We start from the raw sequence: 27429 nt of genomic DNA on the forward strand, positions 1-27429 counted from the left end.
GAGGAAAGCAACTCTTCCTCTACCGAAGAAGAAGAACCCTACTAGGGTTCGTGCCGCCTTCTAGGACTAAGGTGGCGTTTGTTTTTTAACTTAATAACTTAAAGTGACTTAACTTAATTAATTAAGTTAATTAGAGGTGTTTGTTTTTATAACTTAATGAGATTTTTTAGATAATTTTGACTTAATAAAATAAGCCAATTTTTTTGGCTTTTTACTTAATGGAGAAATATGAATTAAGTCAATTACTTACTAATGTCAAAAATATCCCTGCTTTATAATTTATTTTTCATGTCTATCCCAAAACTCACCCATAGATATTTACCTCACATAAAAATATCCCTGTTTTTTTCTTATATTATATACGATAAAATTTGAAATTTATGGTATTTTATATATTAAAATTCTAAAATAATTATGTATTCACTTGAATATAGTTTTACTTATAAATATTAAAATATTGTGGTATTTAGTATATTATTTATTTGACATTCAACTTTAATAAGGATACAAATGTAAAAGTACATATTTTCATCTTTTTAAGTTGAAAAAAATAAACAACTTAATACTCATTTTTCGAGATTCAGACGAAAAAATAAACATATTATTCAGATTCAGACATTCAGATCTATTCAGAATTCAAACTAATTCAGGTCTATTCAGATTTCAGACAAAAAAATAAACGCCACCTAAGATTCCTTGACTTATTTAACTAGAATTCTTTTCTAAATCATATAATTAGAGAACCCCTTGCATTGTTCACCCAGCCATAACCGTCCATAAGCATCAGTAACCTGTCACCAGCAACTTGGCATTTTCTAGCATCTCCTCTACAACTATTCTTCATCCTTGTTCAAGAAACGTCCTTCTTCTCGATTAAAAGAAAAAATAAATGCCCTAGTTTCAGCCTCTTCAACCTTAAGAAACTTGAAACTAGTCGCCATTACCATCCCATCTCCATTAAGATGCCCAACTCAACTAAGAATAAGCCCACTATCCTTAGTTTGACATATAAAAATCCTAGGGGCGGCAAAACGAATAAAAAAAATCAAATTTGAATTGAATTATAAATGAATTTGGTCAAAATTTTGCTAATTTGGCTTCAATTTGTTTATTAAAGGAATATTCAATTTTAATTCATCTAAGACATTTAGTAGAATTAATAAACGAATGAAATCAAATTTGAATTCTTTTACTATATTTTGTCCTATAATGAATAATAAATGAATTTTAATTTATAAATTTTGTTTTATTATCATTTATAATAACTATATTAGCCTTCAAAATTTAAGATTTTTTCATAAATATTTAAGGATAAATAAATAATTTAATTAAACGAATAATAAACAAATGGATCGTATTGATTCGTTTATGACCCATTTATTAAACGAATCCTAAATGAGTAAACGAATCAATGTCCTCAAAAACCGGATTTGATTTTTTTAATTAGCGAATCAAATCGAATTCACCTATATATTAAATGAATAAATTTTTTCAAACTCAAATCCATTTAATTCACATCAAATTGGATCGAATAAATAAATCCTCACCCAGATTCTCACCCTAGAAAATTCCTAAAACACTTGCCTGAAGTCTTAAGAAATCGTTAATGCAGCATTATTGATTTTACCAATTAAACCCTTTTTATTCTGCAAACCAACACTAGAATCATCTCGGACGCTCCACGGTCACACTTTCTGAGTTTCCGTCATACTAGAATTCCATCTTTAAGCCTTTGACTACATTAGGGCCTTTTCTCTTGAGTTACTATCATATCACCTCCCGCGACAATACTTTATAAAACCTTTGGTTTTCCATTATTCACTAGTACACTTCTCTACTACAGCGCCAATCACAATAAGTTCCATTACTATTTAGGCTAAAGATTCGCTATTATTAAAGTTAGCAGTAGTCAAAGCTTTAACATGACTATATCTAAGCCATATCAATACTTACATTTGTGGAACTTACTCCCCAAATCACCGAACAGAATATGGCTGGTTTGTTGACCACAAGAAGCCCAAATCACATATCTAGCCCGAATTGTTTATTCCAATTGAATAAGGAGCATTTGCAGCCAATCCAAAAGCAACATCCGGACAATTGAAATCCTAAGACGCTTGCCTTAAGTCTGAAGAAATCGTTACTGCATTATTATTGATTTTACCAACTAACCTTTTCTATTCTGCAAACCGGCCCTAGAATGATCTCAGACGCTCCTTAATCACACTTTCTGAGTTTTCATCTTCCTCGAGTTCGATCTTTAAGCCTTAGACTACATTAGGATTTTTTCTCAGAGTTCCCGCCATATCACTCCTGCGACAGTACTTTAAAACCTCTAGTTTTTTTTTATTCACTGGTGCATTTCACTAGTACACCACTAATCACAGTAGGTGCTATTATTACTCAGGCCCAAGATTCACTACTAATTAAGTTAGCAATAGTCAAAGCTTCAACATGGGTATATTTGAGCCATATCAATACTTGGATGTATATGTGGTGGGTTTGCAAACCACAAGAACCCAAGTCATAGATCCAGCCCGAATCTTTATTCCAATTGAATAAGAAGCATTTGCAGCCAATCCGAAAGCAACACGCGGACAATTGATATTCCGCCAAACCTATTTATAATCAAACAATGCGAGATACTCAAAAGTCAAAAGTTAAGCATGCCTGCAAGTCTCTTAAGTCATCCTGTGTCAAAATCAAATAAGGTTTTCTGAGTGACAAATTTTTGGTAGTCTCTTTCACATTACTGTAACCTTATTGAATTTGTGATTTTTGATAATGGACACTGAGAATAATGAGGTGACTGGCATGAGGTAACTGGCATCCCTTCAGAACAATGAGGTGGTTGGCATCCGTGAGAGGCGGAGAAGGAGGACGAAGATTCCTTTATTGTGATGATTAACACGAGTAGATTCAGTTTGTGGAAGAAGCAACACCATTTGGACTTTGGAGCCACCCACAAATTCTAACAGTGAGGGCGTAGCTCCTCCTGCGATGCTTCTTCACCGTCACAAATACATATGACAGTGTCCCTTCGCCTATGACAAAGCTTCTTCCATGGAATCTTTGTTCGGCTCCAACAACTAAAACTGAATAGCTAGGGGATTTGAGATTATGGGATATGAGAATATATGAAAGTTTAATTTGGTTACTCTGTCTGACCGAACCACCTTAAATTATGTACTTAATCTTCTCGCTTTCTTGATATGTTTCTAAATTTCCTTGCTCGCATGTTTTTCTGTTTGATGCATGTCTTTCTACTTGATACAATTCATTACACAACACCCTCGCTCCCACAACATATTTATACAATACCGTCTAATATTAATATTAATAAAGACGACACTTCACAATTTAATTTCCTCTTATCATTTCAATGCTTTTGCTTATAGTTTTCTTTCTAAAAAAACTTCTTAAATTTGAAAAAAATAATTTGTACGTACTGTACATTTAAGCTACAACAGTTTTTAAAATTAAAAAATTTAACAAAATGATGTGAAGAAAATCATGAATGCAAATCTTTAAAATGTATATTAATGATTCTTTAATGCGTTATTGGTGTAAATAACATTGAAATGTGAAACTTCTGAGAGATCCATCATTTATTTTATGCTCCTTCATAGGAAATTATACCATATGACTAAATGCTTCTCCATTCAGGTGCAAATGAAAGATGGTACAATTAAAACATAACCGGGAAAAAAAAATTAGCATTCTTTTCTTGGGTTCAATTATACTACTTGTCAATTTACATGATGGGAGAGCTAACTGTCCATTTTACAATTTCAACTACATTGCTTCGCACTTAATTCGATCGTGTCTATTCAATATCCTTTACAGCATCCTGCACCGTCAAAAGCCTCACACTCAATACTTATGGAAATGGATAACATAATAGATCAGATAAATAATTCAAATAAAGCAAAAATATCACTCGAGGAGAGTTTAAAGATGTGTCAGAATTAGAATTACAAGGAAAATGTAAAAAACATAGTCCAATTCATGGATTCATCACACAGAATAGATATGTTAAAAATCAAATTGCTCAATCCCTCAACAAATGCAAACATACATGCGAATATATTCAGGGCTCAGTGTCCCAAATAACAATCAATGAAAAAGCACATAGGAAAGTTCATCGATCATGGAAACACAATTTTGGTCATCAAGAAAATTTAAGAAAAATATAGAAATTACCTTTGCCAGCCGTGTTACGTATGCAGCAGCCAAGGCTGTGAACAATAATCCCAGCCCAAGAGTCAAAAGCTGACCATTTCCTCCAGGTAAGCCAACCTCGGACTCTTCTTGCTGGAATATTAGGAAAAAAATTATAGTAAAATCATATGAATAAGTTGGGCAATCATATTATAGGGAGTATCAACCAAAAAGAAGAAGGGGGGGAAAAACTCACAATAATTGCTCGCCCAAAAGCTCCAGCACTCACATAAGCCCACGTTCCTGGAAGCATCCCCAACCAACTGCATGACATTTATTAGTTGAAATTGAGTCAGAATGATTGCTTAATCAAATAGTGTGGATTTTTCTTTCTAATCTTTAGATATAAATGAGGCCACAGATACTAAAATTTGCAGGGACATCGTTTCTTTTCCGCGAAAATAATATAGCTACAGTGCCATCTCCACATTCTGAGGAAAAGTGCAGAAATTAATAGTAAAGGGGGAAAGGAAATTATATTAGACTACAGATACCGACAGAGTAATAAAACATTGCACTTAGTCTTCTTTATAGTGAAATGATGTAGCCAGCATCAAACAATGACATTTAAATTGAATTTTATCATACTTGGACATGCCTTTGAGTAATCCTCAGAGATATAGTGGAAGTAAGTCACAATAAGACTAAATGCTGTAATAAGATGGGTAGTAATCATACCTTCCCAGAACATATGGTACAAACTTTACAGATGTCAATCCATACAAATAATTCCCCAGAGAAAATGGAAGCAAAGGACTCAAACGAAGAAGTGTAACAACCCTGAAGCCATTTTCTCCAATTGCTTTGTCAATTGCAAGAAACTTTTTGTTTCCTTCGACTAGTTTGAGGATGCGCTCACGAGCGAAATATCGGGCAATCAAAAATGCAACACTTGCTGCCACCTATAAGCAGAAGAGACTATTAGAATCAAAATTAGAAAACATGATCATTATTCTGTTTTAACACAGGAACAAAGAAGTCAACTCACAGTTCCACTGATGGATACTATGATGGTGCCAGTTACAGAACCAAATAGAAGTCCAGCTGACATGGTCAATGGAATTGCAGGAATCGCAAGAATCTAGTAGATTATTCATTATACAAAGTCAGTTTGGCAATAAAAACAAATTTGTACTGATTCTAAACACGAGAAACATTAAAACAGGCATGTAAACTAGGAATGAAGCAGTGGGTCGGAGTGACTAGCCCACAAAGAGCATGATAAATTCTCCGCCCTTATATAGGAATTTCAATGAAAAAGATAATCTGAAGGCTATGCCATGTTTAATACATAGTAAGAAAGAGAAACTACTAAATAACATTTATTTTCTAATGTTTGGTGGTTAATCTAAATGCCTAAAGTCAAATGTACCAAACATCTCAAATTAGAAGTAAACCAAATGAAGGACTATACAAACAATAATCAAACAACCCTGAATACCAAAGATTAGAAGAGTTCAGATGGATACCTCCAATCCAGCATAAACTGCCACAAATAAAGCATATCCAGCTGGGCCATAACCTGTTCATTGAATAATGTGTTATAGCATGAACATTAACAATCAAAATTCTTCTTCAAAGAAAATAAGCAAAAGGCCACAAATGCCAAAAATACATTTCTGCGTAAAAAATGCTTCCACTTAGGGCTATGATGAAGATGATGTACAGGAATAACAGAATGATGCAATAATGGCCTTACAAGGTACCGAAATCCTGAACTGCATCATTTGATGTTGTAGTACAGATTTAGAATAGAATTATAGGTTTCACTTTTTTCTCTATTGTAAAGTAAGAATTATAGGTGACAATAGAATCAAGACAGCATCCTACAGCAATCAGCTGCTCCAGAAGGATCAAGTCAAGCCTATCGGTATCTACGTGTCATCATTCAGAGATATTCCAAGGTGCATGTATCACACACTTCACAACAATTCACTCGGATTAATAGCCATCTCCAACCCGCGAAAAACATTAATTTTCTTGTTCTTAAAGCTCTTGGCCAATCCACTGACATTGCAAGCAAAAATATTATGTCATTTGATCATAGAGCATTATTATTATTATTTTTTTATGAAACTCAAACATGTATTAATAAAGAGGATTTAAAGCATTATGTTTAATAGTAAAAGTTACTCAATATACCAATTAGCTATCACACGAAAAATATTAGATAGAGAACCGAAGTCTAATTCACAACACTCATCATTTACGTCAGAGCCATTTCAATCAAGCTAAAATCAAATTTGCAAAGATCATATAAACCTCTCATTTCTTGCTCACTATCTCAAGTTCTCAACAAAGTCCACTTCAGTCTCTCACAATATTACTAGAAAAAAGAAATTAAATTTCCCTACCAACATTTCTTGGTAGGGAAATTTAAACCTCTCATTTCTTGCTCACGATCTCAAGTTCTCAACAAAGTCCACTTCAGTCTCTCACAATATTACTAGAAAAAAGAAATTAAATTTCCCTACCAACAAACAAAATCCAAATCAGATGAACAAGAAAAATCCCAAAAAAGGGGATAAAACTTTCAAGAAATTACCTTCAATAAACCCAGAAAACTGGGTCAAAAACGCATTAATCTGATCCTTATAAACATACCCCATGGTACCAAACCCACCAACAACAACCAAAAGCAAAACACCTGCCAAGATGGAGCCTTTAACAGCAGTGTCCCCCTCTAATCCCTCACTCTCAGCATCCATCCCATTTCCCTGAATCCTATTGTTATTATCATCATCATCGCCCTTGGGGTTAAAGAACCAGCCCAAGCTCCGGGGAGCATTGGTGGTGCTCTTCTGAAGGGTGTTTTGCTTCTTGGTCTGCTTCAAAGATGAGCATGGTTTGACGAAATGGAAGCGCCTGTGAGGCTTGAAGCTGTGGATGAATGAATTGGAAGATGTGAGGAAGCATGAGGGTGGCTGATGGCAATGGTATTGTGGGCGCAAGACGAGCGTCCGCATTGTGGCTTCTGTGAGTTTCTGCTGTGAGGACTTTGTGCCATGTAAATTGCTTGATTTGTTTTGCCTTGAAATTTCTAAAGACTTCGGATTTCACTGGTGGTCAGGGTACTGCCAAGAGGTTGATAAGAGAATGGATGGTATTCTCACTTCCAGTTGCATGGAGCTTTGGTGCTATGTTCACCCAATTGCGCCACGTGGTCTTAAATTGTGATGGGTACTAGAATTAACGGAAATGACACTCAGGTGTTCAATACTCGTCACGTTCAGCACTTGGGCCTCTTAACGCTTCTGACAATAAAAGAGCAACGGGAAAAAAAAAAAAAAATTGAATTCCTTTACAATCTTGCCATCCATTCACAGGCTACCTCAATAGACAAAAATGTATTGCCAGTTTATTCACCTCGCAACAAAATATAGCTGGTAACAGCCTAACATTATTACAACAGCAGAGTAGAAAATTGATATGGAAATTCAGCTTGATTTGTGAACTGATCACCATGGTGCCGCAGAAAGGAAAAGAATTATCGAAACATCAAAACAAACAATAATAGGGTTTTAACAGATTTCAGCAGGGGCCTTGATTGGTTCCGGATGAATGGATTTCTGCACGAGCTCAGTTTGTTCTTTAACATGAGCCTGATAGAAGCCAGTAGCTGTGGCAGCAGACGGAGCGCGGCCAATGTATTTGATGTCCTCTATGGTTCCTCTGCCCACTGCTTTCATGGCAGTGGCAAGTCGGGGTGAAATGTAGGTGTACGCACCCATGTTCATTGGCTCTTCCTGGCACCAAACGATCTCGGCATCTAAAAGAATCAAAGTCAGAAGATAAGTCAGCCTCATAAGAAAAAAGGGTAAAGATAACAGCTTCATTATTATAAATACTGCACAATCACCCAGGCAATAAGTTCAGAAAACATACTTGGATATCGTTTAAGCTCACGCTGAACCAGGTCATATGGGAAAGGACAAAGCTGTTCCACCCTGCAAATTGCAACATCACTTGCACTGCGCTTCTTCCGCTCTTCATCAAGCTCGTAATAAACCTGCAAGCAAAGGCGGCATAGAATTTTGTCAATAGCAATCACTAGAAAAACTTAATCTAGCCAACCTTGTACCATTTTTCCTTGATGGCTTCAGATTATTTAATTAGGATGCCTAAAAGGCAGCACTAAAATTATTGTGATGTTGCAACTGTGTCGTTAGAGCAGCACAAAGAGCATTACACACCTTTCCAGAACAAAGAACCAGACGTCTGATACCCTCCTCAAGATCAGAGTGGCCATTCTGATCCTTAATAAGCCGCTTAAATCTGGTCCCTTGTTTGTCAAAACCAGGGTGACCTTGGACATCATCAAACTCGGAAAGATTTGATTTGCAGTCCTTGTGACGCAACAGGTTTTTGGGTGACATCACGATGAGAGGCTTACGGAATCCCCTGTGTATCTACAAGGCATAACAGGAAAGCATAAGAAAATGAACTTATGAACAGTCATGAAATGGTGGAAATTGACTAATCATTAAACAAGTTCCACTCACCTGACGCCGCAAAACATGGAAATAATTAGCAGGAGTTGTAACATTCACAATCTGCCAGTTACATTCTTGAATTTGTTTCCGAAGAGTTGGATCCATCTCAGGTATAACAAATGGATTGTCATCACTCATCTACCACAATAAACAAATCTATTAGTTGGCAACAGAGCAAATCATTTCATCAACATTCCAATAGAAAAGATATGAAAACCACAGCCGAATAGCAAATAAACGACGATACAAATGCTCTAATGGGGAATACCTGAAGGAAACGCTCCAATCGTGCACTTGAATGTTCAGGGCCCTGACCATCATAACCATGTGGGAGCAGCACAACAAGTCCGGTTTGACGCAACCACTTGGACTCACCACTGCTGAGAAACTGGTCAAAAATTACTTGTGCTCCATTAGCGAAGTCCCCAAATTGAGCTTCCCACAATACTAATGAGTTTGGATTTTCCATAGAGTAACCCAGTTCAAATCCAAGAACACCAAACTCTGAGAGAGAGCTGTGCAGAAAACAAAAGGTTCATATGTAAGTAACAAAAATTAGCATGCAACACTTTGTTAAAAATTATCAGGGGTAAAGAAATGAAGCTCACTTTTTAACCACCAACAAACAGAGAGAATATTTTCCAACAAAAATTACTCCACTCCATTATTAATCAGGAATGCATAAGCACTGGCCTTATTGAAAAGGCAACACAGCGTCCACATATGGTTGAGACCAGTGAAGTTTTGTGGAACTTTGTTTTAAAATAGACATCACAACAGAGCATTTTCTAATGAAAATGAGAGAGAGAGAGAGCTAGCACACTAGACAAAAGAGAACACATGGAAAAGTGGTGTCAATTACCTATTGCTCACAGTGAACATCTCCTCATCTTGGTTCATCATAACATGGTCTAGTGGGCAATACTTCTCCCCAGTTTCTTGATCATGTAGCACAGAATGCCGGTGACTGAATGTTCCTCTCTCAACATCCTGGCCACTCAATCGCACATGGTTACCCTCTACCAGCAAAGTAGCGAATGCGAGGGCCTCCCCAACTGCCCAATCAATGCCTTCCCCAGTTTCAATCATTTGTGCACGCTGCTCGTACACCTTCTTAACCCCCCGGTGAGGCTTAAAATTTTCTGGAAGGTTGGTTATGGCTTTGCCAACATTCTTCAAGATCTCTGGTTTTACTCTGTAAACATCAAAATAAATTAAAGATGCTGGAGACAGCACAGAAAATACATAACTAAAGAAACCATCAACATACCCAGTGTTTCTAATAACCATCAACATACCCAGTGTTTCTAATACGTGAAACCTGTTCAGGTGACTTGAACCCAGCCCAATAAGCTGACAGCCAATCCCTTCGTTTTGGAACATAATCTTTGCTGGCCATGAATTCCTCATTGAGGATTGTATTGACCTTCTCCTGTATCCTATTAATGTCTTCTTGAGTCACCTGAGCAGATTCTAATAGTTTCTTTTGGTAGATCTCAAAAGCTGATGGATGACTCCGGATGACCTGTTAGCATCCATTTAATCAGAAATATGAGATTGGCTGATTCATGTGACTAGACCCTAATAAGAAACTTGAAATACATGATACGAGGATCTATGAAACAACAAAGGAACAAAATAAAATAATAGATTGAAGTTGCAACACATGTTGCAAGATAGCTTCAAGTCTAACAATAATCCCATGGGTGATTATAGCAGGAATAACCTGGTACATTTTGGGCTGGGTGAAAGATGGCTCATCAATCTCATTGTGCCCAAATCTCCTGTAACAAACTAAATCAACCACCACATCAGAATGGAATTTCTGCCGCCATTCTGCTGCAAGCTCACATACATGAACAACCGCCTCGATGTCATCCCCGTTTACATGGAAAATGGGGGCATTCAAGGCTTTGGCAACGTCAGTACAGTACTGAGAGGATCTGCCTGCCCTTGGATCAGTGGTGAAGGCCACTTGGTTGTTCACAACAATGTGTATAGTGCCGCCAGTTGTGTAGTTTGGAAGTGCACTCAGATGTAGAGTTTCATAGACTACACCTTGACCAGCAAAGCTACCATCACCATGAATCAAAACACCCATATTCTTGGTCCTGTCCACATCATGGGAGTAATACTGCTTCGCTCTAGTTTTTCCAACAACAACTGGGTCTACAGCTTCCAAGTGACTTGGGTTGGCAACCAAAGATAAATGAATTCTCTTACCACCTCTAGTTGGTCGATCATATGAAGTTCCCAGGTGATACTTAACATCACCAGTACCAGTGTAGAGCCCATCTTCATCTACAGGCTTCGTACCACCACTAAACTCACTAAATATTTGACGAAGTGGTTTCCGAACAACATTACCTAGCACATTAAGTCGTCCTCTGTGGGGCATTCCAATAACTATGCTCTCGACCCCAAGATCAGCTGCCCTGTCAAACATCTCTTTCATGCCAGGGATTAAAGTTTCCCCACCTTCAAGCCCAAACCTCTTTGCTGTTGTCCACTTAGTTGCCAAGAAGTTCTCAAATTGTGTACTCCATATGAGCCTATCAAGAATAACCTCACGGCGTTGTCTATTGTATTGCATTGGTGTTGGGGTTTCAATCTTATCTCTCAACCAATTACATTGATCACGATCTGCAATATGCATGTACTCATACCCAATACTCCCACAATAAGCCTGCTCAAGCCGGGTCAATATGGATCTAAGGGTCTGCACAGGACGATTTTCAGACAAAAACCCAGCCATCCTCCACACACCTATAAAGAATTCTCTATCGAGATCAGCTTCCGTGAACCCATAAAGAGCAGGGTCCAAATCTTCAGGGATTTCTCTTTCTTCCAATCCCAATGGGTCCAACCTTGCTTTCATATGACCATTAACTTGGTAAGCTCTCACAAGCAACAACAAGCGCATACTCTCCTGAATAGTTTGCCCCGAAATTCCAGGAGAAGTAGCAGCCTGTCCGACAAAATTTCTAAAGAAATTATCCCATGACTCATCAACGCTATTTGGATCAGCTTCCCAAGCTCTCTGAAGCTCCTCTAAATAGACACTACTAGTCCCATCTAAGAAGCTATCAGTCAACTTTGATAAGGGTACAGGCCGAGGCACAGGAGCAGATTGCGCCTTTGATTTGAAGACAGTGCTATGAAAATGCCGGGTTTGCGACGGAACGATGCGTGTCCTTGTGGTATATGAACAACCCTGAGATAAAGTCCTCTTAATGGCTAGCTTTGCCACACTTGAACCAGCTCGAAACCACCCCATAGCTTTCAATCGTTAACCTGTAAAATGCACCAGCAATTAAAAGCCTTCAATTAACAAAACAAAAACCAAACTTCACTGTGAGGTTAAATTAAAGAATAATAATTAACATCAAACACAAAGATACTCAAATGTATAATGATTCTCATCAAATCTAATTATAAATGATATAAGCAAATCAGAATTCACAAGCATTAATGATTAACACAAAGAACAAACTTCAAGTTCAAGATCAATTCTTGATCTAAAATATTTGAAAATTTTGAAATAGAGATTTTCAAAGTGTTCAAATAAAGTTCAGAACAATATATTTTAACAAAAAATAAATAAATAAGCAATTGTGTACCTAAGTTGGAAATGAAGACAGAAAATTAAAAATAAACCTTAATTGTTTAGTGAAGGATGACAATAAATTCATTTCCATTTAGACCAGAAGTTACTGTCTTTATCTTATAGCAGTTGCCTTATTTTTTTATTTTTCTCATTTTCTAACACTTTCTAGAATCATTCTATTCCCACTTCTATTTTTTCAGTCAATTATTTTTTTTTAATTTCAAAGTGGACGTTGTTTGACTTTTTGATGGGATTTGACTAACACATAGCCCATTCCAAGCCTTTTTTTTTTTTTTGGGGGGGGGGGGGGGGGGGGGTGGTTCTCTTTCTATTATTTTAGTTTTACTTTGGTAGCTTGGTTATTCATCATAATATCTCATGTTTACCATTTTCTTTTAAGACAACAGAGGGGGAAAAAATGTATGTAGTAGAAAATATAAATCGAGCGTCAAATTCTCTACATGAAATTTATTAGGATCGATTTTTAATTATTTTTAATCAATGTATTTTTAAATTAAAAAAAAAAATCTTTTTATGTAAATTACTGAAGCTCAAATCAGTATGCCTATTGGAAATTTATAAATATGAGAAACAACTCTTTTATTTTATCTATTAAATATGCACTAAAATTTTTTTATCTTTTACAAGGAATTGATCTATTTAACTTCAACATTTAAGGAGGTCAAAGACTCAAATTGTCTATTTAGGTATGCCCTGGCTTATCCCATGTGGGATTAGAAAGTTTGACTTTCCTCAAAAGTTTGACTTTCCTCAGATGGAAACAAGCTATATAGTTTACAAACAGAAAGCCTTTAATTTTTTTCACCATTTAAGGGAGACATCTAGACCCCTTTTTTGGGGCTAGTGTACCAGTAAACTCCCAACATTTCAAAAATGCTCATGCGGACATTCGAAAACGCATCTATATTTTTCCTTTACATAGAAAAATATCTGGACCCGGGCCTCTAAGCAAAATTGAAAATAATTGAAGAAGATTACCAACAAAAGAAGAGAGAAACTTGGATTGGGTTATTACTGGGCCCATCTCCCATAACACAATCAACAAAAGTCAAACACCACCCCCTCATAAAATTAATAAAAAATGAATTCACAGAGGACATAGAAAAAAAAAATTAATTCTAGAAGGTGAAATGAAAAATGAAGACAGATAAATTTAATAATATAATTTAAAGTCTAAGTGCATAGTCATACATTTCATTGTCATTCTCCACAAAACAGCTACAATTTCTTTCCAATTTTCTCTCTTTCGCCTCCAACTTTCTAGATACAGAATTTTTATTTTATTTTTTTGTCAAGAGATATCCTTTTAAACTGTATTTTTTTAACACTGAAAATCTCAATTTCATCAAATATTATAGTTCAAAACCAGACATCAGATCTTAAAGTTTGTTCTTCTTTTGGTCTGGATGATCTTGTAATCATTAATCGTGATTATAATCACTAGCAAATACTGATTACTTCAACCATTAATAATTTCCAGCAAGAAAACTTTTTTGTGATCAGGTTGCAATTTTCCTCATTGATCAGGACAAGAAATAGAGACATGAAAACCGCAGCAAATGAACTCCTAGATTCTTTTCAAGCTTTTTAAGATAAAAAATTAATAAATAATAGTCATAATGATTTTTTTAAAGATCTGAGGCTACTTTTTAATATAACTCAACTTCGATTAGAAATCACAAGCAAACTCCTTAATATTATAATTGATTTTCTTCAACACAAATTTAAATAAAAAACTTAATAAAAACCAAATAATAATAATAAAAAAAAATAGAATAAATTACCTTCTGTGCTATTCGATTTTCCCAGTGACCGGCGAGTTCCAACGGTTGGAGATGTCAGCCTGTGCTTCAGTCAGCTGGCGGCGGCCGGTGAAGAAGTTACCGCCAACGGCTGCGAGTGGCAGGTAACTCGGCAAACTGGTTACCTGTCGCGGCGTGCGTTGACTGCGGCGGTTTGAGAAAAAAATTATGAAATTAAAAAGCGTAGATCTAGGATTTATTAAAAGAGAAAATTGATTTTCATTTATAGTGGATTTGATTGAAGTGATGGCTATTTTGGTTCACGTCAAAGTGTTTCCTTTTGTGTTCTAGCGTCCTCTTTTACGCTGAAGCTTCCATACGAACCAAGGCAAATGTACCTCACTGGACCGTGACTCAATGAATGTAAGGAAAGAATATTTTATTTTATCATAATTACATTTGGATGGCTAGATTTTTAAGAAATCACAGATAAGGACACAGTTTGTAATTTTCTTCTGTTCGGATCCTCTCCGGCCTCCGGGCCTCCGCCAAGGGACTATGGAATCTATGTATGAGTAGATGGCTTACCATTGGTTCAACCAAGACCAAAAATTTAAAATTATACGTTTTAGATGAGATTTAGAAAAGGGTAATTTTTAAAAACCTCCCCTGAGGTTTGGACTTGTTGTAAGTAGATGGCGAGAATTGATTTATTTGTAAAAAATCTCCTACCGTCAGTTAAGTTTAACATTGACCGTTAGTTGACCATGCAAAGACAATATTACCCTTAACAATAGTTTGTAAACGAAAATAACTAAAAAAAAAATAAAATTATTGGTGCAAAAAGCACAAACCCTATTTTTTTGACAATTTTATCCTTGTCAATTCTAAAAATTTACAATATCATAGGTAAAGATTATGACTATTTTATTTTTAAATTTTTAATTTTATCTTTCTTGTAGGAATTTTAAGGAAATATCAATAATTTAAAGAGGATTTTTTAATTTTTAATTTTAACTTTTTTATAGGAACTTTAAGAAAATATCAATAATTTAAAAAGTGTAAAATAGCTAATAATTTTGGTTTTTTTTTTAGTTATTTTCGTTTATAAACTATTGTTAAGGGTAATATTGTCTTTGCACGGTCAACTAACGGTCAATGTTAAACTTAACTGACGGTAGGGGATTTTTTACAAATAAATCAATTCTCGCCATCTACTTGCAACAAGCCCAAACTTCAGGGGAGGTTTTTAAAAATTACCCATTTAGAAAAACACCTTAATGACAAAATACAAATTAAGGACTGGTATAAAATTATTGTGGCTTATAAAATAATGGTCAGACTATTTTAACTTAATTTTTTTATTTAAAATTTTAGCATAAACTTTGAATTATTAATTTTTAAGTAATCTCATGATAGAATTGAAAGTTAAAATAAGATTTAATGATAGTTATTTATCCACAATTGCACAGCTTGAAAATCAATTGTTTAAATTTTATGTCAGAATTTTAATTCAATAATTTAACTTAAAATAACCCATCCTCAAATAATATGCTTTTACTTCGCTAACAATTATAGAAATCAATTGCTCAAATAAGTAGCTATAAATTTGGTAAACTATGTTGTTAAGCGTGCGAATTTCAAAAGTAGCCTTTATAGTGGCAAATTTTATTAAAGTAATGTTACTCCTATATAACGATCATATTAGACATATTAACACATTACTTTTTTCTATTTTATTTTTGGTCGAGTAAAAATATATAAGATAACTCAATTCAGCGTAAGCATCATTCAGTGGACTCCAAAAGAGAGCAGTGAATTGAAACTACAGGAATCAAGTGGAAAGGAGAATGAAAACAAAATAATCAACGTGTTTGGCATAAGTTGCCCGTTAAGATTACACTTTCAACTATGATTATTCGGAAATACATAAAAAAGAAAGTAATGCTAGATTTAAAAAAATGATAATAATAGTAACAAATAACCCTATAAGTCTATAACCAACATAATGTACTGATCCAACAACGTTGCTGCAAGGTACGTTTTCTGTTGTTTCAGGGCAAGAAAATGAATTTACCAGCCTGCATATGCCCAGAAATGATAGGTATAGATGAATAATATTGGTAAAAGTTTTAGAACATCAAGATATTTGTGGTTCTTTGTTTCCGATGTCTGGATGTGAAGAGCAATGGGTAGAATCCAATGGAGAATTTCCTTTTAGGGCAAACAAGTTCAATTATGGTTTCTGTATGATAGATGTGAATTTGTGAAGCTGGTCATTAAGACAAGCGTGCAATGACTGAGGACAGGAGAGGTCTGTCCTTTCATAAACTCTGGCAGCCAAGCTTGCTGCAACATTTATCTGTATAAAATGCGGGGAACACAAGTAAAATATAAAGTTAGCTTCCAAAAAGCTCAAACAGCAAATTACCGTTGAGGATTAATTAGAAATCATAAGATGTGTGAATATGCACTCAGTTCTTGCAGAAGATATTTGCCTTGAAATGAGAGTAAGATATGTAAATGAAGAAAAACAAAAAGAAAACAAATGTGTAAACCGTTAGCTACTTGGAAAATTGTTAAATGCCACATTGGCATGTTTCAAAAATGCAGTCATCATATCATATGAACAAAAAAGTAAACAAACTACAGATGCATTTATGCAAAGAGCTATATGACAAGAAGAGGCAAGAATAGAATTATATTTGTTAATAATGAATGCTGGTATTATTAACTTGAATACGTAGCAAGTGTATTAGGCTTATTACATCGAAATACGGACAGTGCATAGGCATTGGAAATTCAATTTGAAGCAGATTTTGGCAAAAACCAACCTTAAAAATATTAAAGCAATTTCTTCATTAAGGGACTACCTAGCAGATCAAAGAAAACTCAACAATAATGAAAAAATTCCAAGAAAAGTTTCAACTCTTTGCGATTTAATAGTCTGACCTCAGGTTAAACATCATGGCCAAATCCATGAATCAAGTCACAGTGTGCTTCTAAACTCTTGTACGTCAGTCTCAACAGAAAAATGTTTTATAGTTGACGTTATCGTAGTTGATATTTTCACTTTCCATCTTCTGAAAACACCATCAACTTTGTTCAGCTTGAGACTTAAAACCTAAACCCAGTAGCATACTCTACACTCCTAATTCTTGATAAAGATCAAAAAGTAGTCACCCAAAATTGAGAAAAAAGATATATTAAGTGAATCGGATCAGAAATTTAATTGGATTGACTTCACAAAATTCTCAGTAAACACCAGGTAAGTAATCTAGACAATCTCCCTCCAACAACTCTAAGAATCAAAGCAAGAGGTCTAGACAATTATCAAACTGCATGAAGTCACTGCATATAAAGCTTGTCTGAGAATATGATAGTTAACAAGAAAGAAATTAGTACATGATTTGAAGATACTTAACCAAGGCTTTTCTCGACAAGCTAATCTAGTACAGAAAAACTGTTAAACAATGGATGATTACAAAAGTCCCATTGCTGAAAAAGCACAATCACATAAACAAGCCCTGCCGTAATCAAATAATTTAAATAAACAAAACACAAATAAGGAAGCTAATTAAAAAACAGCTCAACCAGAACCAAAATAAAATTCTCTTGACGATTCTCTTTAACAACTCACTAATGGACAACACAGTGAAGTAAAGCTCCTCAGAAAAGAATCAGATGCATCAAAGTATTACAAATGTGATAATGTTCTAAAGAACAAAAATGTACACGTGTCATGTATATACAATTAAACAAAATTCAGCTTACCGACTCCGAAGCCGTCTTTAAGCAAGCTTTTGCTAGAGGCACTATGCAAAACCTTTTCAAAATACCCGAAAAAGCAAAATTGCAAATTAATTAACAACAAAACAAAATCAAATTCACTTATAAATCATAATTCTCACTAATATTTTGTCCCAATTCAAGAAAAAGGGAAAAAAGAAAAAAAAAAACTTACATTCCACGGCCGCCAGCTAGAGCTTCTTCAGATGGGTCCTTCCATTCATCGAATCTGCATAATAAATAAAATCCAAAGAAATTAAAATCATGTTACATTATTATTATTTTGTTATATCAAATTTACATTAGAAAGAAAAGGAAAAAAAATAAAAACTTACACCCAGCCGTAACGGCGGTCAAATAAGAGGCGTTTGGAGGATAATTTAGAGGGAGAAGAGAGTGCTGGTATGGACGTTTTGGAGCTGTTCGAGGTCGACTCTATGATCTCCATTGCGTTCGCCTTCCTGTTTCTGGCCGTGTCCAAAATTAAGAAATAAAGAACTAAAGAAGGATAAAGAGCAAACTGGGGCCCAATATCAAATTTAGTGGACTTTATTACTTTACAGAAGTTTGGGCTTCACAAATGAAGTATTACTATAGGCACCTCACTATTAAACTGATTACACCCTTACCACTAAAGCAAGCACACGAGTACAACCTTTACCGAGGGTAATGGTATACATAATTAGGATTGTTTTTTATCTGACTCCAATAATATTAGAATGATATATTGATTCTTTTGTAATTTATTAATAATAAATTATTAATATATCTCTGATAAAGACTTAATAAGTATAATGTTACTTCTCTTGAATTGTAATGGAAATATAATTTGTAATTGATTTATATTAAAATAAAAAGTGTAACTATTTAATATCAATTGAATTTATTACAAGCTTTTTTAATTGTTGATAGATATAATGGAACAGAAAAGTTGCATTAACGTTTAAAAATCAGAGCTCCAAATTATAAGTGTGAATGGTGTGCAAAAATGAATTTTTTTTGTTTTTTATATACTAATTTATCTCAGCTATCATTTAGAATTAATAGTTATGTTATAATCTGAAATAATATGCTTTTTATATATTCTAACATGTATTTTTTATTTAAAAATTAACTTTTTAAATATTTTTTTTCAATTGATCTCATATAATTCTATAGTAGATCTTCAAATTCAAATTATCATCAAAGTTCATTGTCTTATTGGAAAAGAGAATTGAATTCTGAAAGCAGGTTTTTTTTCGTAAATAAAATGAACTGAGGGTCAGAAGTTTTGCGGCTACGGCTATAAAACGTCAATTTCCCGCTTCTTTCTCAAAATCTCCCTCTCAAACAAACTTCAGTTTCTAAAAAGGCTTTGCAAATGGCGAATTGCAGATCAAGCTACAGCGATCCAACTGCTCAAAATCCATCAAATTTCGCAAGTTCTGGTAATATTTCCGCTGATTATCTCAAAATCTTAAATGTTTTCGCTCCATTTGATTGTTTGGTTGCCGAGAAAACAGATTACGAATTACACATTGATCCGTTTGGTTGCTGAGAAACCTCGAGATAAAAATAAACAAAAATAAAATAAAATTTTCTTGTCACAACAGTCAAAACCTAGAATGTATTAAATATTAATAGATCATTACTAGTACTCAAAGATCATTTGTTTGCTTAAAATCAGATGAAAATTAAGAATTCTAACTGTAAAATAATTTGCAGAAGCTGCTGCGTATAATTGTGCAATTTTGTTTGATGAGCTTAAGTTTTTGAAAAATATTATTTTGATTTATGCACTCCTCAAGTGATGGAAGTGAGTCAATAGTGTGCAAAAGCTTCTTGCAATTGTTCAATTTTGTTAATGAGCAAATTTTATTTGCTAAGTTTAAATTTCTGACAAATTTACTTTGATTTATGTACTCTTGAAATGTTGGAATCGAGTCAATATATTATTTGATGATTGAAGGTTGTGCTGGGGTTTGTATGATGAGCAGCAAGTGGAGAGATGAACAACATCCATCATTCATCAATTTCATCTCCTCGTTTCTCAGTGCAAATTCTTTTCGTCTTAATTTTGTTCTCGTTGCCCCAGTAATTACCTTCTTATTTCTCTTATTATTTATGTATTTGTTAATTTTTATTTCGGTGACCGGCTCAATTCTTAGGGCTTTTTTCTGCAGGATTTTATTTTCAACTGTGGAGGCATGTCAATTTCATTTGTTTTTATAACAAATTGGGACTGCCACAATACTGCTGTGGTGTTCAGCAGGTAGTCTATTACATTTTCCCATTCAAGCATATTTAAATGAACTTTTTTTGACTGAATCGATGGACTTGTTGTAGAATTAAGAAATTGAAGGAGCAGTTTGCTCATTTCTATGTGGTCCTTGCCCTTCCTACAAGGGAGCAAAATGATTCTTTTGTTCGCTCATACTTCAAGTGAGTGACTTGGAAATATTGTCCATGCTGATCTCTTTTGAATTTGGATTCTTTTTTTAAAGATATGGAATCTTTTTCTGGATGTTTTTGAAGATATGGAATGGAGCTTGGTAGGCCAACATTTGTGCCAGTTCAAGATAGGGAGATGGGGTTTGAGAAGATTATTAAAATAGCTCACTCTCGCGGGGGTAAGTTCTTATACTCTGAAGCTCACTTCAATCATTCTGTTCAAGTACTAAATTAAATATTACGTAAAATCTGCAGTCTGCAAGCGCCAGGATGCTATATCAAAATTGAAGGCTGAGGTTGGTGGAAACTTTTCCCTCGTTATATCATTTCATCTAATAACATTTGTTTTAGGAGATTAACATATCTTTTTTCTTGTATGTAAAGAGGAGGCGAGCAGTACAGACAATGGATGTTTTCCTCAGAGTGGTCACATCCATACCATTGATTGATAATCATGATGCAAATGCGGTAATTTACTACACCTTAATGCAAACTATTTTGTTTACTATGTACTCTTTGTTTCACAAAAGTCCTCTATTGCATTCATCATGCATTCCTCTGTTAGAAGTCTTGATATTCCAGCAAATTGAGCTTTCTCTATTCTCTAATAAGTTTGGCTTATAAACTACCTGTATATTTGTTTGGTTTTGCGTTTTGAAGTTTAGAATTGTAATTTGTGTCGTCTCCTATTTATAGTCTGCTAGTATGCTGATTGTTTATGAATATTAAAAATATCGTGGATGACTACTCTTATCTGTCAAAATGTTGCGGAAATCTGATTACTTCTCATCGGGGAGTTTAATTTTGAATCCTAGATTTATTTTACAGTTGTGAGTTTCTAGCTGCCAGGTCTTCATACTGATAATATGATTCTTCCATTTATGATTTGATGATCATATAGGTTTGAAAATTAATTATTTTTCAATAAGATAACTTCTTCTCATCCATGTCTTTCAGCTTAACCAAGCCATTGGTTCAATCGAAGCAATTGCCAAAGCATCCAAGACATACATTCTGGAGAACACAGACCTTTCAGCTGAGAAAGCCGAAATGATTGTTAGGTTCTTTCAAGATCCAAAGCTTTACCTCAGTCCGAAAATCAATTAGAGTAGAAATTATCTCAAATTAATCTTTTGGAAATCTTCAATAGGATTATACTAAATGGCTCTACCAATTACTGAAATATAGTGAGCAAGCAAAACAAGGCTTAAAATTTAGGCATTGTACTAAACTCGATTTCTATTCACATTTCCACTGGAGGAAAATAAAACGAAAAGTAAGAAATACCCACCTGAAAATCAGATGACTTCTTTTATCTACTGCATTCTAGAATATCATACAAAACTGTTCTGTCAAAACTAATCATTTTGATGTGCATTTCTACTCATCATAAGGGAGATCGATGGGGACGAAAATGATGAATTTACTTCTTGTTTTCACTGTGCCAATCCTCTGCCATTAATGACTTTTTGGCACAAATTTGTCAAGGTTGATTACCATAACAGTGATATCATCCATGTTGCCTCTGCTAGAAGATATATCTATAAGCTTTTTGCATGATTCCATGGAACTCTTGTTTCTTGAAACCACATCAACTGCCTCCTGTGCATTTACCTGATTATTTCACACAAAATTATCACCTTTTGCTGATCTAAAGCACACTACAAAGAACTTAAATGTAAACCAAAAAAGGCATAACTTTAACATCAATTTTATTATCTAAGAATTTTTTTTTTTTACTTGTATTTTCGGATGCCAGTTTTGTATAAACAAACAGATCAGTATACCTTATCCCACAATCCATCAGAAGCCATTATCAAGAATTCACAATCTGAGGTTAATGAAAGCCTTTTAGTTTCTGGTTCAGAAATAATCCATTCTTTCAAATGCAAGTCTCCAATGGCTCTAGAAACTGCCAGTGAACCTTGAACTCTCCAAGCTCCATTGCAAAAATGCACATATGCACCCTGCGATGTTAAGAACTTATTAATTAACAGCCACTATCGAAATGCTCATATCCTAGTGTTGATTTCTCATTGTCATTTCTAATTTTTAGAGCTCAAATTAATTGGAGATATATATATTTTAATTTATTGTGATATTGAGTTGAACATTTACTTTTTTTTTTTATGCTACATCACAGTATTAAAAAAAAATTAGCGATTATAAATTTTGTCATTTCATGTCACCCCAAATTTAACAATTCAAATTTAATTATGAACAAAAATATAAGGATAAGTTGAACTAACAGCATTCTCAATACGGCTACGTTCGTCTTCCCTGCTGAGACGATGATCTTTAGTGAGAGAATCAGCCACCCCGTTCCTGCTCAAAACTACTCTGCAATCGCCTGCATTTGCTACATGCAACTCGCTGTCTTTCAATAGCACACTTGCCGTACAAGCTCCACTGGTAACACCCTGTAAGTGAACTTCACATTTCATATAAATATATACACAACATAAACTTCATTGCGTATCAAAATTTTTTATTGCTTTCATTGAACTAATTAACATATTAGACTAATTTTGTGTTAGAATTCTCTGATCTTAAACTTAAACCTTGGTTTGCTTAATCTTAAAAAAATATGTTAATATATGTACATTATTATTCATGTGTCGTCACAGTATATTCCTTTATTATTACAATTTTTTTTAATTAATAAATTTCCAATAACACGTCTGTCCTTATCTCTAGGTATATGCCTTATGCTGATTGCTTAGATCATAAGAGATATTATACAGAACCAACAGAGTTGACTGCGTTGAAGTAGTATTCTAATAATAGACCGAGTCAAAAATAATTTATTTTTAGATCACGCAACGTGTTGAAACGTTCAAATGCATATATGTTTTGTACAATTAATGTACACAACTTGCCTGGCTAAGAAACTCTTTATCAGTGACTTGGTAACCTACGCGCATCGCTTGTTCTAACTGTACACCCTCGTCGCCGACATTTCCAAGCTCTTTCACAATGTTTCTTCCTAAATTTCCGGCCACATATTCCGCCGCGGCACGGCCGCCGTGCCCGTCAATTACGGTGAAAAATGCCTGGTACAAGCATTAGAAATTTCATTTAAAAAAGAAAAAGTTCTCGAGTACGGACATTCTTAATTTAACTGACACATTTTTTATACAATTTTTGTCCGAAATTTTAAAAAGATTTGACGTCCGCAACAAAGAAAGTCTATTATCAATAATTGTCTATGCATGCAGAAGGCATATTGAAATACAAGGATAAATAGAGAAAATTAAAGAAAGAAAATAATCATTGCAAATTAATAATTACATGATAATTAATTTACCTGCTTAGGATCTCCATGAATATCGAGCATGAATCCATAGCCATCTTCCATGACTTCTCTTCTTCCTCTCTTACAAGCCAAAAGAAAATCTCTTCCTTCAACCTCAAATTCTTTTCTCTCTAATTTTCTCTCATTTCCATACAATTCCAAACTTGCACAAAATTCAGGCACAACAAGCTTTGCAGGCCTTTTCCTCACCTTCATAGCCGATCCCTTGGTATTAATATTCCCAACTTTTGTATTTTCTAAGGAATTTGATCCTTCATTCTTCACAACGTTAGGGTTTTTTTCATGCAAAATTAAACTTTTCTCTTCTTGGCTAACCATGGGAGGTGAAATTTCTTGCCTGGTTTCTTCTTGTCCGATGAAAAACTCTCCCACCGATGAAAGAAGACGAGAAGAAGAATATATAGGGAAATTAATTATGGTTAGAGAAGCCATGGAAATGGCCTTTTTGAGACCACGGAGAAAGTAATGGAGGAGTGAAATGAGAGAAAAGCTCCATATGAACTGATGCAAATCTATCATGTTTTTGAGAACAGATTTTGTATGATTAGATTTTGACTAGTTGATGGTACGATTCAAATACAATAAAGATGCGTAGAAGCTTGAGAGAGAGAATTCAAAAGTTTAAGAAAAATATCGGTTCCTTAAAGAAGAAGAATATTTGGGCTAGATATATGAACGTGAAAGATGAAACCAAGTATTGGGTCAAAGAGGAAATATATGTAGAAAGCCTAGAAAGATTTTGACACTTTCAAAGCCAATGAAGTGGTCTTCTAATCAGATAAATACATTTTATTGAATTTTTACTAAGTAGATCCCCATTTTCTTATGATATTTCAAATTGATCCATAGTTTCCCTATTTGTATAAACCAGATGCTTAAATTAAATTTGTAGTCAAATGCTAATTTTACCATTAACATTTTATCACAAGTTACTTTGGTAGTTGGTGCTTTTTCTGCGTGCCGCCTCCACTGGTGAGAACTTCCACAATGCGATAAAAACTCCCTTTTTTTTCTCCTTTAAAAGAACTTATTAAGAATTAAGAAATTATTTATTCGAAAAATTTAAATTTAAAGTTTTTGAGAATAAATTAAGATCGTCAAGAATTTAATCTTTTTATTTATTTATTTATTTTTGGTACATGTCCGACCTTACTCCATCTTATATTAAGCATATTCTCTTAGAGTTAAATTATTGTCCTCTTACTTCTACTACAAGGGACCAATTTATCTAGGTTATTAGAAGTTGTAAAAAACTTTTATTATATTATAACAATTTTACTTGATAAATCTCATAACATAGCTCAAAAAAAAAAAAAAAAAAAAAAAAAGGAAAAAGTCCTCATAATGGTGAATGAGGTCATTCAGCAAAAAGGTTACGGAAATATTTAATATAATAAAATTGAGTAAAATCAAAATATTTGAGATATCATCGTAGTACAAGGACTTGTTTAATTACAATATTTTTTTTAATTGCTTTTAATACTGCTATTTTTTTATTATTATACCAAAATAGGAAACAATTGACTGGTCAATAAGCGGAGACTCAGCTTTGGAGCACATAAATAGGTTTCAGAACTTCTGTTTGTCAGAATGGATCCTTTCCATATGCTTAAGTATATACATTTAATTATCTGACTAATTAAATCTTGCTTCGTTTGTATTGCAATAAGATTGAGGAGATGGCTAACCCCTAAGATTGTTCTGTTAATACTGAAATTAATCTTTTTTTTTTTTTAAGTTCTCCACAATTAAACGTTATCATTGAACTAAGATTAATCGGCACTGAAATTTTAGTATAGATGAAGCTAATTTTAACTTATTACTTTTTAAAGTAATAAAATCAAATTTAACATAAATTAAATATCTCAATATTTTCTTTGCACAACCTAAACTTTAAAATTTCCATAAACTCTAAATCTTTAAAAAGGAGAATTTCTTTCTTTTCTATAAGTAATTTAAAAGTACATATACTTGATCATTTGTCAAAAATGATAATGGCATGTTAAAAATAGGAGAAATTATCAGCTATCCACTTTAAGTTTATCCCATTATAAAAATACAACAAAGATTTAAATCTATTTGATTTTCCAACAATCATTTTAAAATGTATATCAATTTTCCACCAAAAAGATAAAATAATCTTTACAAAATAACTACCACTATAATTTTTGTTTGCTTTTGTTTATCATTCTATAAGCATAATTATATATTTTTGGTGGATGGTTGGTACTAATTAAAAACTTATGGTGGAAAAATTAAATAAATTTAAATTTTTGTAGTATTTTTTATTATTAAGATAAAATTAAGATAAATGATTGATAATTTCCCCTAAAAGAAAAATTGACGATAAAAGATTCCGTATGTTAGTACTTGTAGGGAGAGAAATAACTTTAAGCTACTTAAACTTTCCTTAAAAGTTGAAAACATAATGTTGATTTCCCTCTATTAATGAAAAAACGGCGACACATATCTCATACTTATCATATCACTAATTAGAGTTAATTTAACTTCAACACAACGTCCTTGAAGGCAGCTTTGCATAAAATGATTCGATGGACTTCAAAATAGGAAAAGAAATTTTCATACAAGTTAGAGAAAACAATACCAAAATCTTAGGAAATGATCGTAGAGACTCATTTATTTTCAAAAATTGTTACACGTACTCTTTTTAAGATCCATAGGACAATTTTTATGTTTAAAATTAGGAAAACAACCCTTTCAAAAATAATAAACCACTTTTTGTGTTAAGAAATTATCACAGACTCAAATAAACCCTCAAAATTTGTCTAAAAAAAGAGTTTGTGTGTCCAAAAAATCTGTTCCATCATTTATAACACCAAACCACGTGAATGTCGGCATCCTTTTGCCTAGAAATATATAGCAGAAGAGATAGAAGTCAGCTTAAAACTTCTTGGAAGGATCCGTGAAGTAGCTAAATCATATACACAGTGAATTTCTTTTCTTCGGACTATCGTATTCATGATATTGTTAACCTAAAAATCACGGCAAAAATTCCAACACGGCAAAAATCCAGCACAAAAGTAAGAATTAATCTTGACGTGGTATCAATTCTTCTTCTTCTTCTTCTTCTTTTTTTCCCCTTTGGGAATTAAAATTTAACTGCTGTCATCCATTGTTTTTTTTCTTGGGACCATTAAGCGCTTTGCCGGTGGTGAGTGGTGACCGGTCAGTTGAAGGTAAAAAAGTTCGAATTTTTGCATAAATGTGGTGAAGTGGATATTTATCAAACTATGTTGGGAGTAAGGTTATTTGTACTTTAAAAATTACTTTGATTTTGAATAATTTCATTTTAATAAATTATTTTATTACAAAAATACTCATTATATGACTCTCTTTTATAAACTGACTTTTTTTAATGAACTAACATAATATCATTATTATGAACACTTATATAGTACTAGCACAATCATTATTCAATATATAATTCTATTGTCATAAACCTTAGAAATTTTATTTCCAACCTCTTAAAAATATTTAGTTAAATAAGGAGTGAATCAATACTTTTAATATATTTTGAACATAATTTTACTTTTGGATTTAAAAAAAAAAGGTTTTTTGTTGTCTTCTTCTTCTTTCTTTTAAGTCGTCTTTTTAGCACTTATCTTTTAGCCAAGTGGTTAGGACTGTTGTCCTCACAACTTATAAAAGCATTGAGGGAGAGGGGTTAATTCCTTCTTTAATTAACAAAAATAATTGATTGTGAGACAGTCTTCTTTCTTACAAAATGTGAATAGAATAGATGTTCCTTAAATATTAGTGAAGGTAAAAATCAAAGTAATGTTGTCATAA

The 27429-nt window shown here is 33.7% G+C and overlaps 5 protein-coding genes across 8 annotated transcripts; 1 reads left to right on the forward strand and 4 right to left on the reverse strand.

Annotated features, from left to right (window-relative positions):
- Positions 1-3643: 3643 nt before the first annotated feature.
- LOC102623340 (uncharacterized) lies at positions 3644-7285 on the reverse strand. Its single transcript, XM_052436376.1, has 7 exons — positions 6767-7285; positions 5691-5743; positions 5210-5302; positions 4900-5123; positions 4418-4484; positions 4204-4314; positions 3644-3850 (listed from the first exon to the last, which is right to left on the reverse strand). Exons 1-7 carry the CDS (start codon positions 7185-7187, stop codon positions 3827-3829), a joined length of 993 nt encoding a protein of 330 aa, XP_052292336.1. The 5' UTR covers positions 7188-7285; the 3' UTR covers positions 3644-3826.
- Positions 7286-7557: 272 nt separating this feature from the next.
- On the reverse strand, positions 7558-14494 carry LOC102623642 (uncharacterized). The gene is made up of 9 exons (XM_006478344.4): positions 14127-14494; positions 10441-12008; positions 10013-10239; positions 9577-9909; positions 8983-9229; positions 8724-8852; positions 8415-8630; positions 8107-8230; positions 7558-7990 (listed from the first exon to the last, which is right to left on the reverse strand). Exons 2-9 carry the CDS (start codon positions 11989-11991, stop codon positions 7743-7745), a joined length of 3075 nt encoding a protein of 1024 aa, XP_006478407.2. The 5' UTR covers positions 11992-12008; positions 14127-14494; the 3' UTR covers positions 7558-7742.
- Positions 14495-15935: 1441 nt separating this feature from the next.
- LOC102623938 (uncharacterized) lies at positions 15936-18376 on the reverse strand. Of its 4 annotated transcripts, XM_015530296.3 has the most exons (5): positions 18209-18376; positions 18049-18102; positions 17859-17910; positions 16559-16582; positions 16298-16446 (listed from the first exon to the last, which is right to left on the reverse strand). In XM_015530296.3, exons 1-4 carry the CDS (start codon positions 18319-18321, stop codon positions 16559-16561), a joined length of 243 nt encoding a protein of 80 aa, XP_015385782.2. In that variant the 5' UTR covers positions 18322-18376; the 3' UTR covers positions 16298-16446. The 4 variants fall into 4 exon arrangements, with proteins under 4 accessions (XP_024954108.2, XP_006478408.2, XP_015385782.2 ...); XM_025098340.2 differs by lacking the exon at positions 16559-16582 and having other exon boundaries at positions 15936-16433; XM_006478345.4 differs by lacking the exon at positions 16559-16582 and having other exon boundaries at positions 15936-16446.
- Positions 18377-19079: 703 nt separating this feature from the next.
- LOC102624225 (protein PARTING DANCERS homolog) lies at positions 19080-21418 on the forward strand. Its single transcript, XM_006478346.3, has 8 exons — positions 19080-19300; positions 19822-19946; positions 20036-20124; positions 20199-20294; positions 20388-20482; positions 20559-20599; positions 20688-20771; positions 21261-21418. Exons 1-8 carry the CDS (start codon positions 19234-19236, stop codon positions 21408-21410), a joined length of 747 nt encoding a protein of 248 aa, XP_006478409.2. The 5' UTR covers positions 19080-19233; the 3' UTR covers positions 21411-21418.
- A 106-nt stretch (positions 21419-21524) lies between these two features.
- On the reverse strand, positions 21525-24338 carry LOC102624503 (probable protein phosphatase 2C 2). Its single transcript, XM_006478347.4, has 5 exons — positions 23611-24338; positions 23183-23356; positions 22553-22723; positions 22091-22270; positions 21525-21917 (listed from the first exon to the last, which is right to left on the reverse strand). Exons 1-5 carry the CDS (start codon positions 24136-24138, stop codon positions 21762-21764), a joined length of 1209 nt encoding a protein of 402 aa, XP_006478410.2. The 5' UTR covers positions 24139-24338; the 3' UTR covers positions 21525-21761.
- Between the last annotated feature and the right edge of the window lie 3091 nt (positions 24339-27429).

Source organism: Citrus sinensis, chromosome 3, assembly GCF_022201045.2.
Source record: "Citrus sinensis cultivar Valencia sweet orange chromosome 3, DVS_A1.0, whole genome shotgun sequence".
In the NCBI taxonomy this organism is placed as follows: domain Eukaryota; kingdom Viridiplantae; phylum Streptophyta; class Magnoliopsida; order Sapindales; family Rutaceae; genus Citrus; species Citrus sinensis.

What these genes read in the sequence shown, in the direction of transcription:
- LOC102623340 (XM_052436376.1), bottom strand. Translation starts at nt 7,187, where the DNA reads ATGCGGACGCTCGTCTTGCGCCCACAATACCATTGCCATCAGCCACCC. An exon ending in TAGTATCCATCAGTGGAACT is followed by an intron (nt 5,124 to 5,209) that starts GTGAGTTGACTT and finishes TTCTGCTTATAG; the next exon opens with GTGGCAGCAAGTGTTGCATT. An exon ending in GTACCATATGTTCTGGGAAG is followed by an intron (nt 4,485 to 4,899) that starts GTATGATTACTA and finishes AATGTCATGCAG; the next exon opens with TTGGTTGGGGATGCTTCCAG.
- LOC102623642 (XM_006478344.4), bottom strand. Translation starts at nt 11,991, where the DNA reads ATGGGGTGGTTTCGAGCTGGTTCAAGTGTGGCAAAGCTAGCCATTAAG. An exon ending in TCCATGTTTTGCGGCGTCAG is followed by an intron (nt 8,631 to 8,723) that starts GTGAGTGGAACT and finishes TATGCCTTGTAG; the next exon opens with ATACACAGGGGATTCCGTAA. An exon ending in TGAGCTTAAACGATATCCAA is followed by an intron (nt 7,991 to 8,106) that starts GTATGTTTTCTG and finishes TGATTCTTTTAG; the next exon opens with ATGCCGAGATCGTTTGGTGC.
- LOC102623938 (XM_006478345.4), bottom strand. Translation starts at nt 18,321, where the DNA reads ATGGAGATCATAGAGTCGACCTCGAACAGCTCCAAAACGTCCATACCA. An exon ending in GACCGCCGTTACGGCTGGGT is followed by an intron (nt 18,103 to 18,208) that starts GTAAGTTTTTAT and finishes TTTATTATGCAG; the next exon opens with ATTCGATGAATGGAAGGACC. An exon ending in CTAGCTGGCGGCCGTGGAAT is followed by an intron (nt 17,911 to 18,048) that starts GTAAGTTTTTTT and finishes TATTTTGAAAAG; the next exon opens with GTTTTGCATAGTGCCTCTAG.
- LOC102624225 (XM_006478346.3), top strand. Translation starts at nt 19,234, where the DNA reads ATGGCGAATTGCAGATCAAGCTACAGCGATCCAACTGCTCAAAATCCA. An exon ending in ACTGCTGTGGTGTTCAGCAG is followed by an intron (nt 20,125 to 20,198) that starts GTAGTCTATTAC and finishes GACTTGTTGTAG; the next exon opens with AATTAAGAAATTGAAGGAGC. An exon ending in ATAATCATGATGCAAATGCG is followed by an intron (nt 20,772 to 21,260) that starts GTAATTTACTAC and finishes CATGTCTTTCAG; the next exon opens with CTTAACCAAGCCATTGGTTC.
- LOC102624503 (XM_006478347.4), bottom strand. Translation starts at nt 24,138, where the DNA reads ATGATAGATTTGCATCAGTTCATATGGAGCTTTTCTCTCATTTCACTC. An exon ending in ATAAAGAGTTTCTTAGCCAG is followed by an intron (nt 22,724 to 23,182) that starts GCAAGTTGTGTA and finishes GTTCACTTACAG; the next exon opens with GGTGTTACCAGTGGAGCTTG. An exon ending in GTAGCCGTATTGAGAATGCT is followed by an intron (nt 22,271 to 22,552) that starts GTTAGTTCAACT and finishes TTAACATCGCAG; the next exon opens with GGTGCATATGTGCATTTTTG.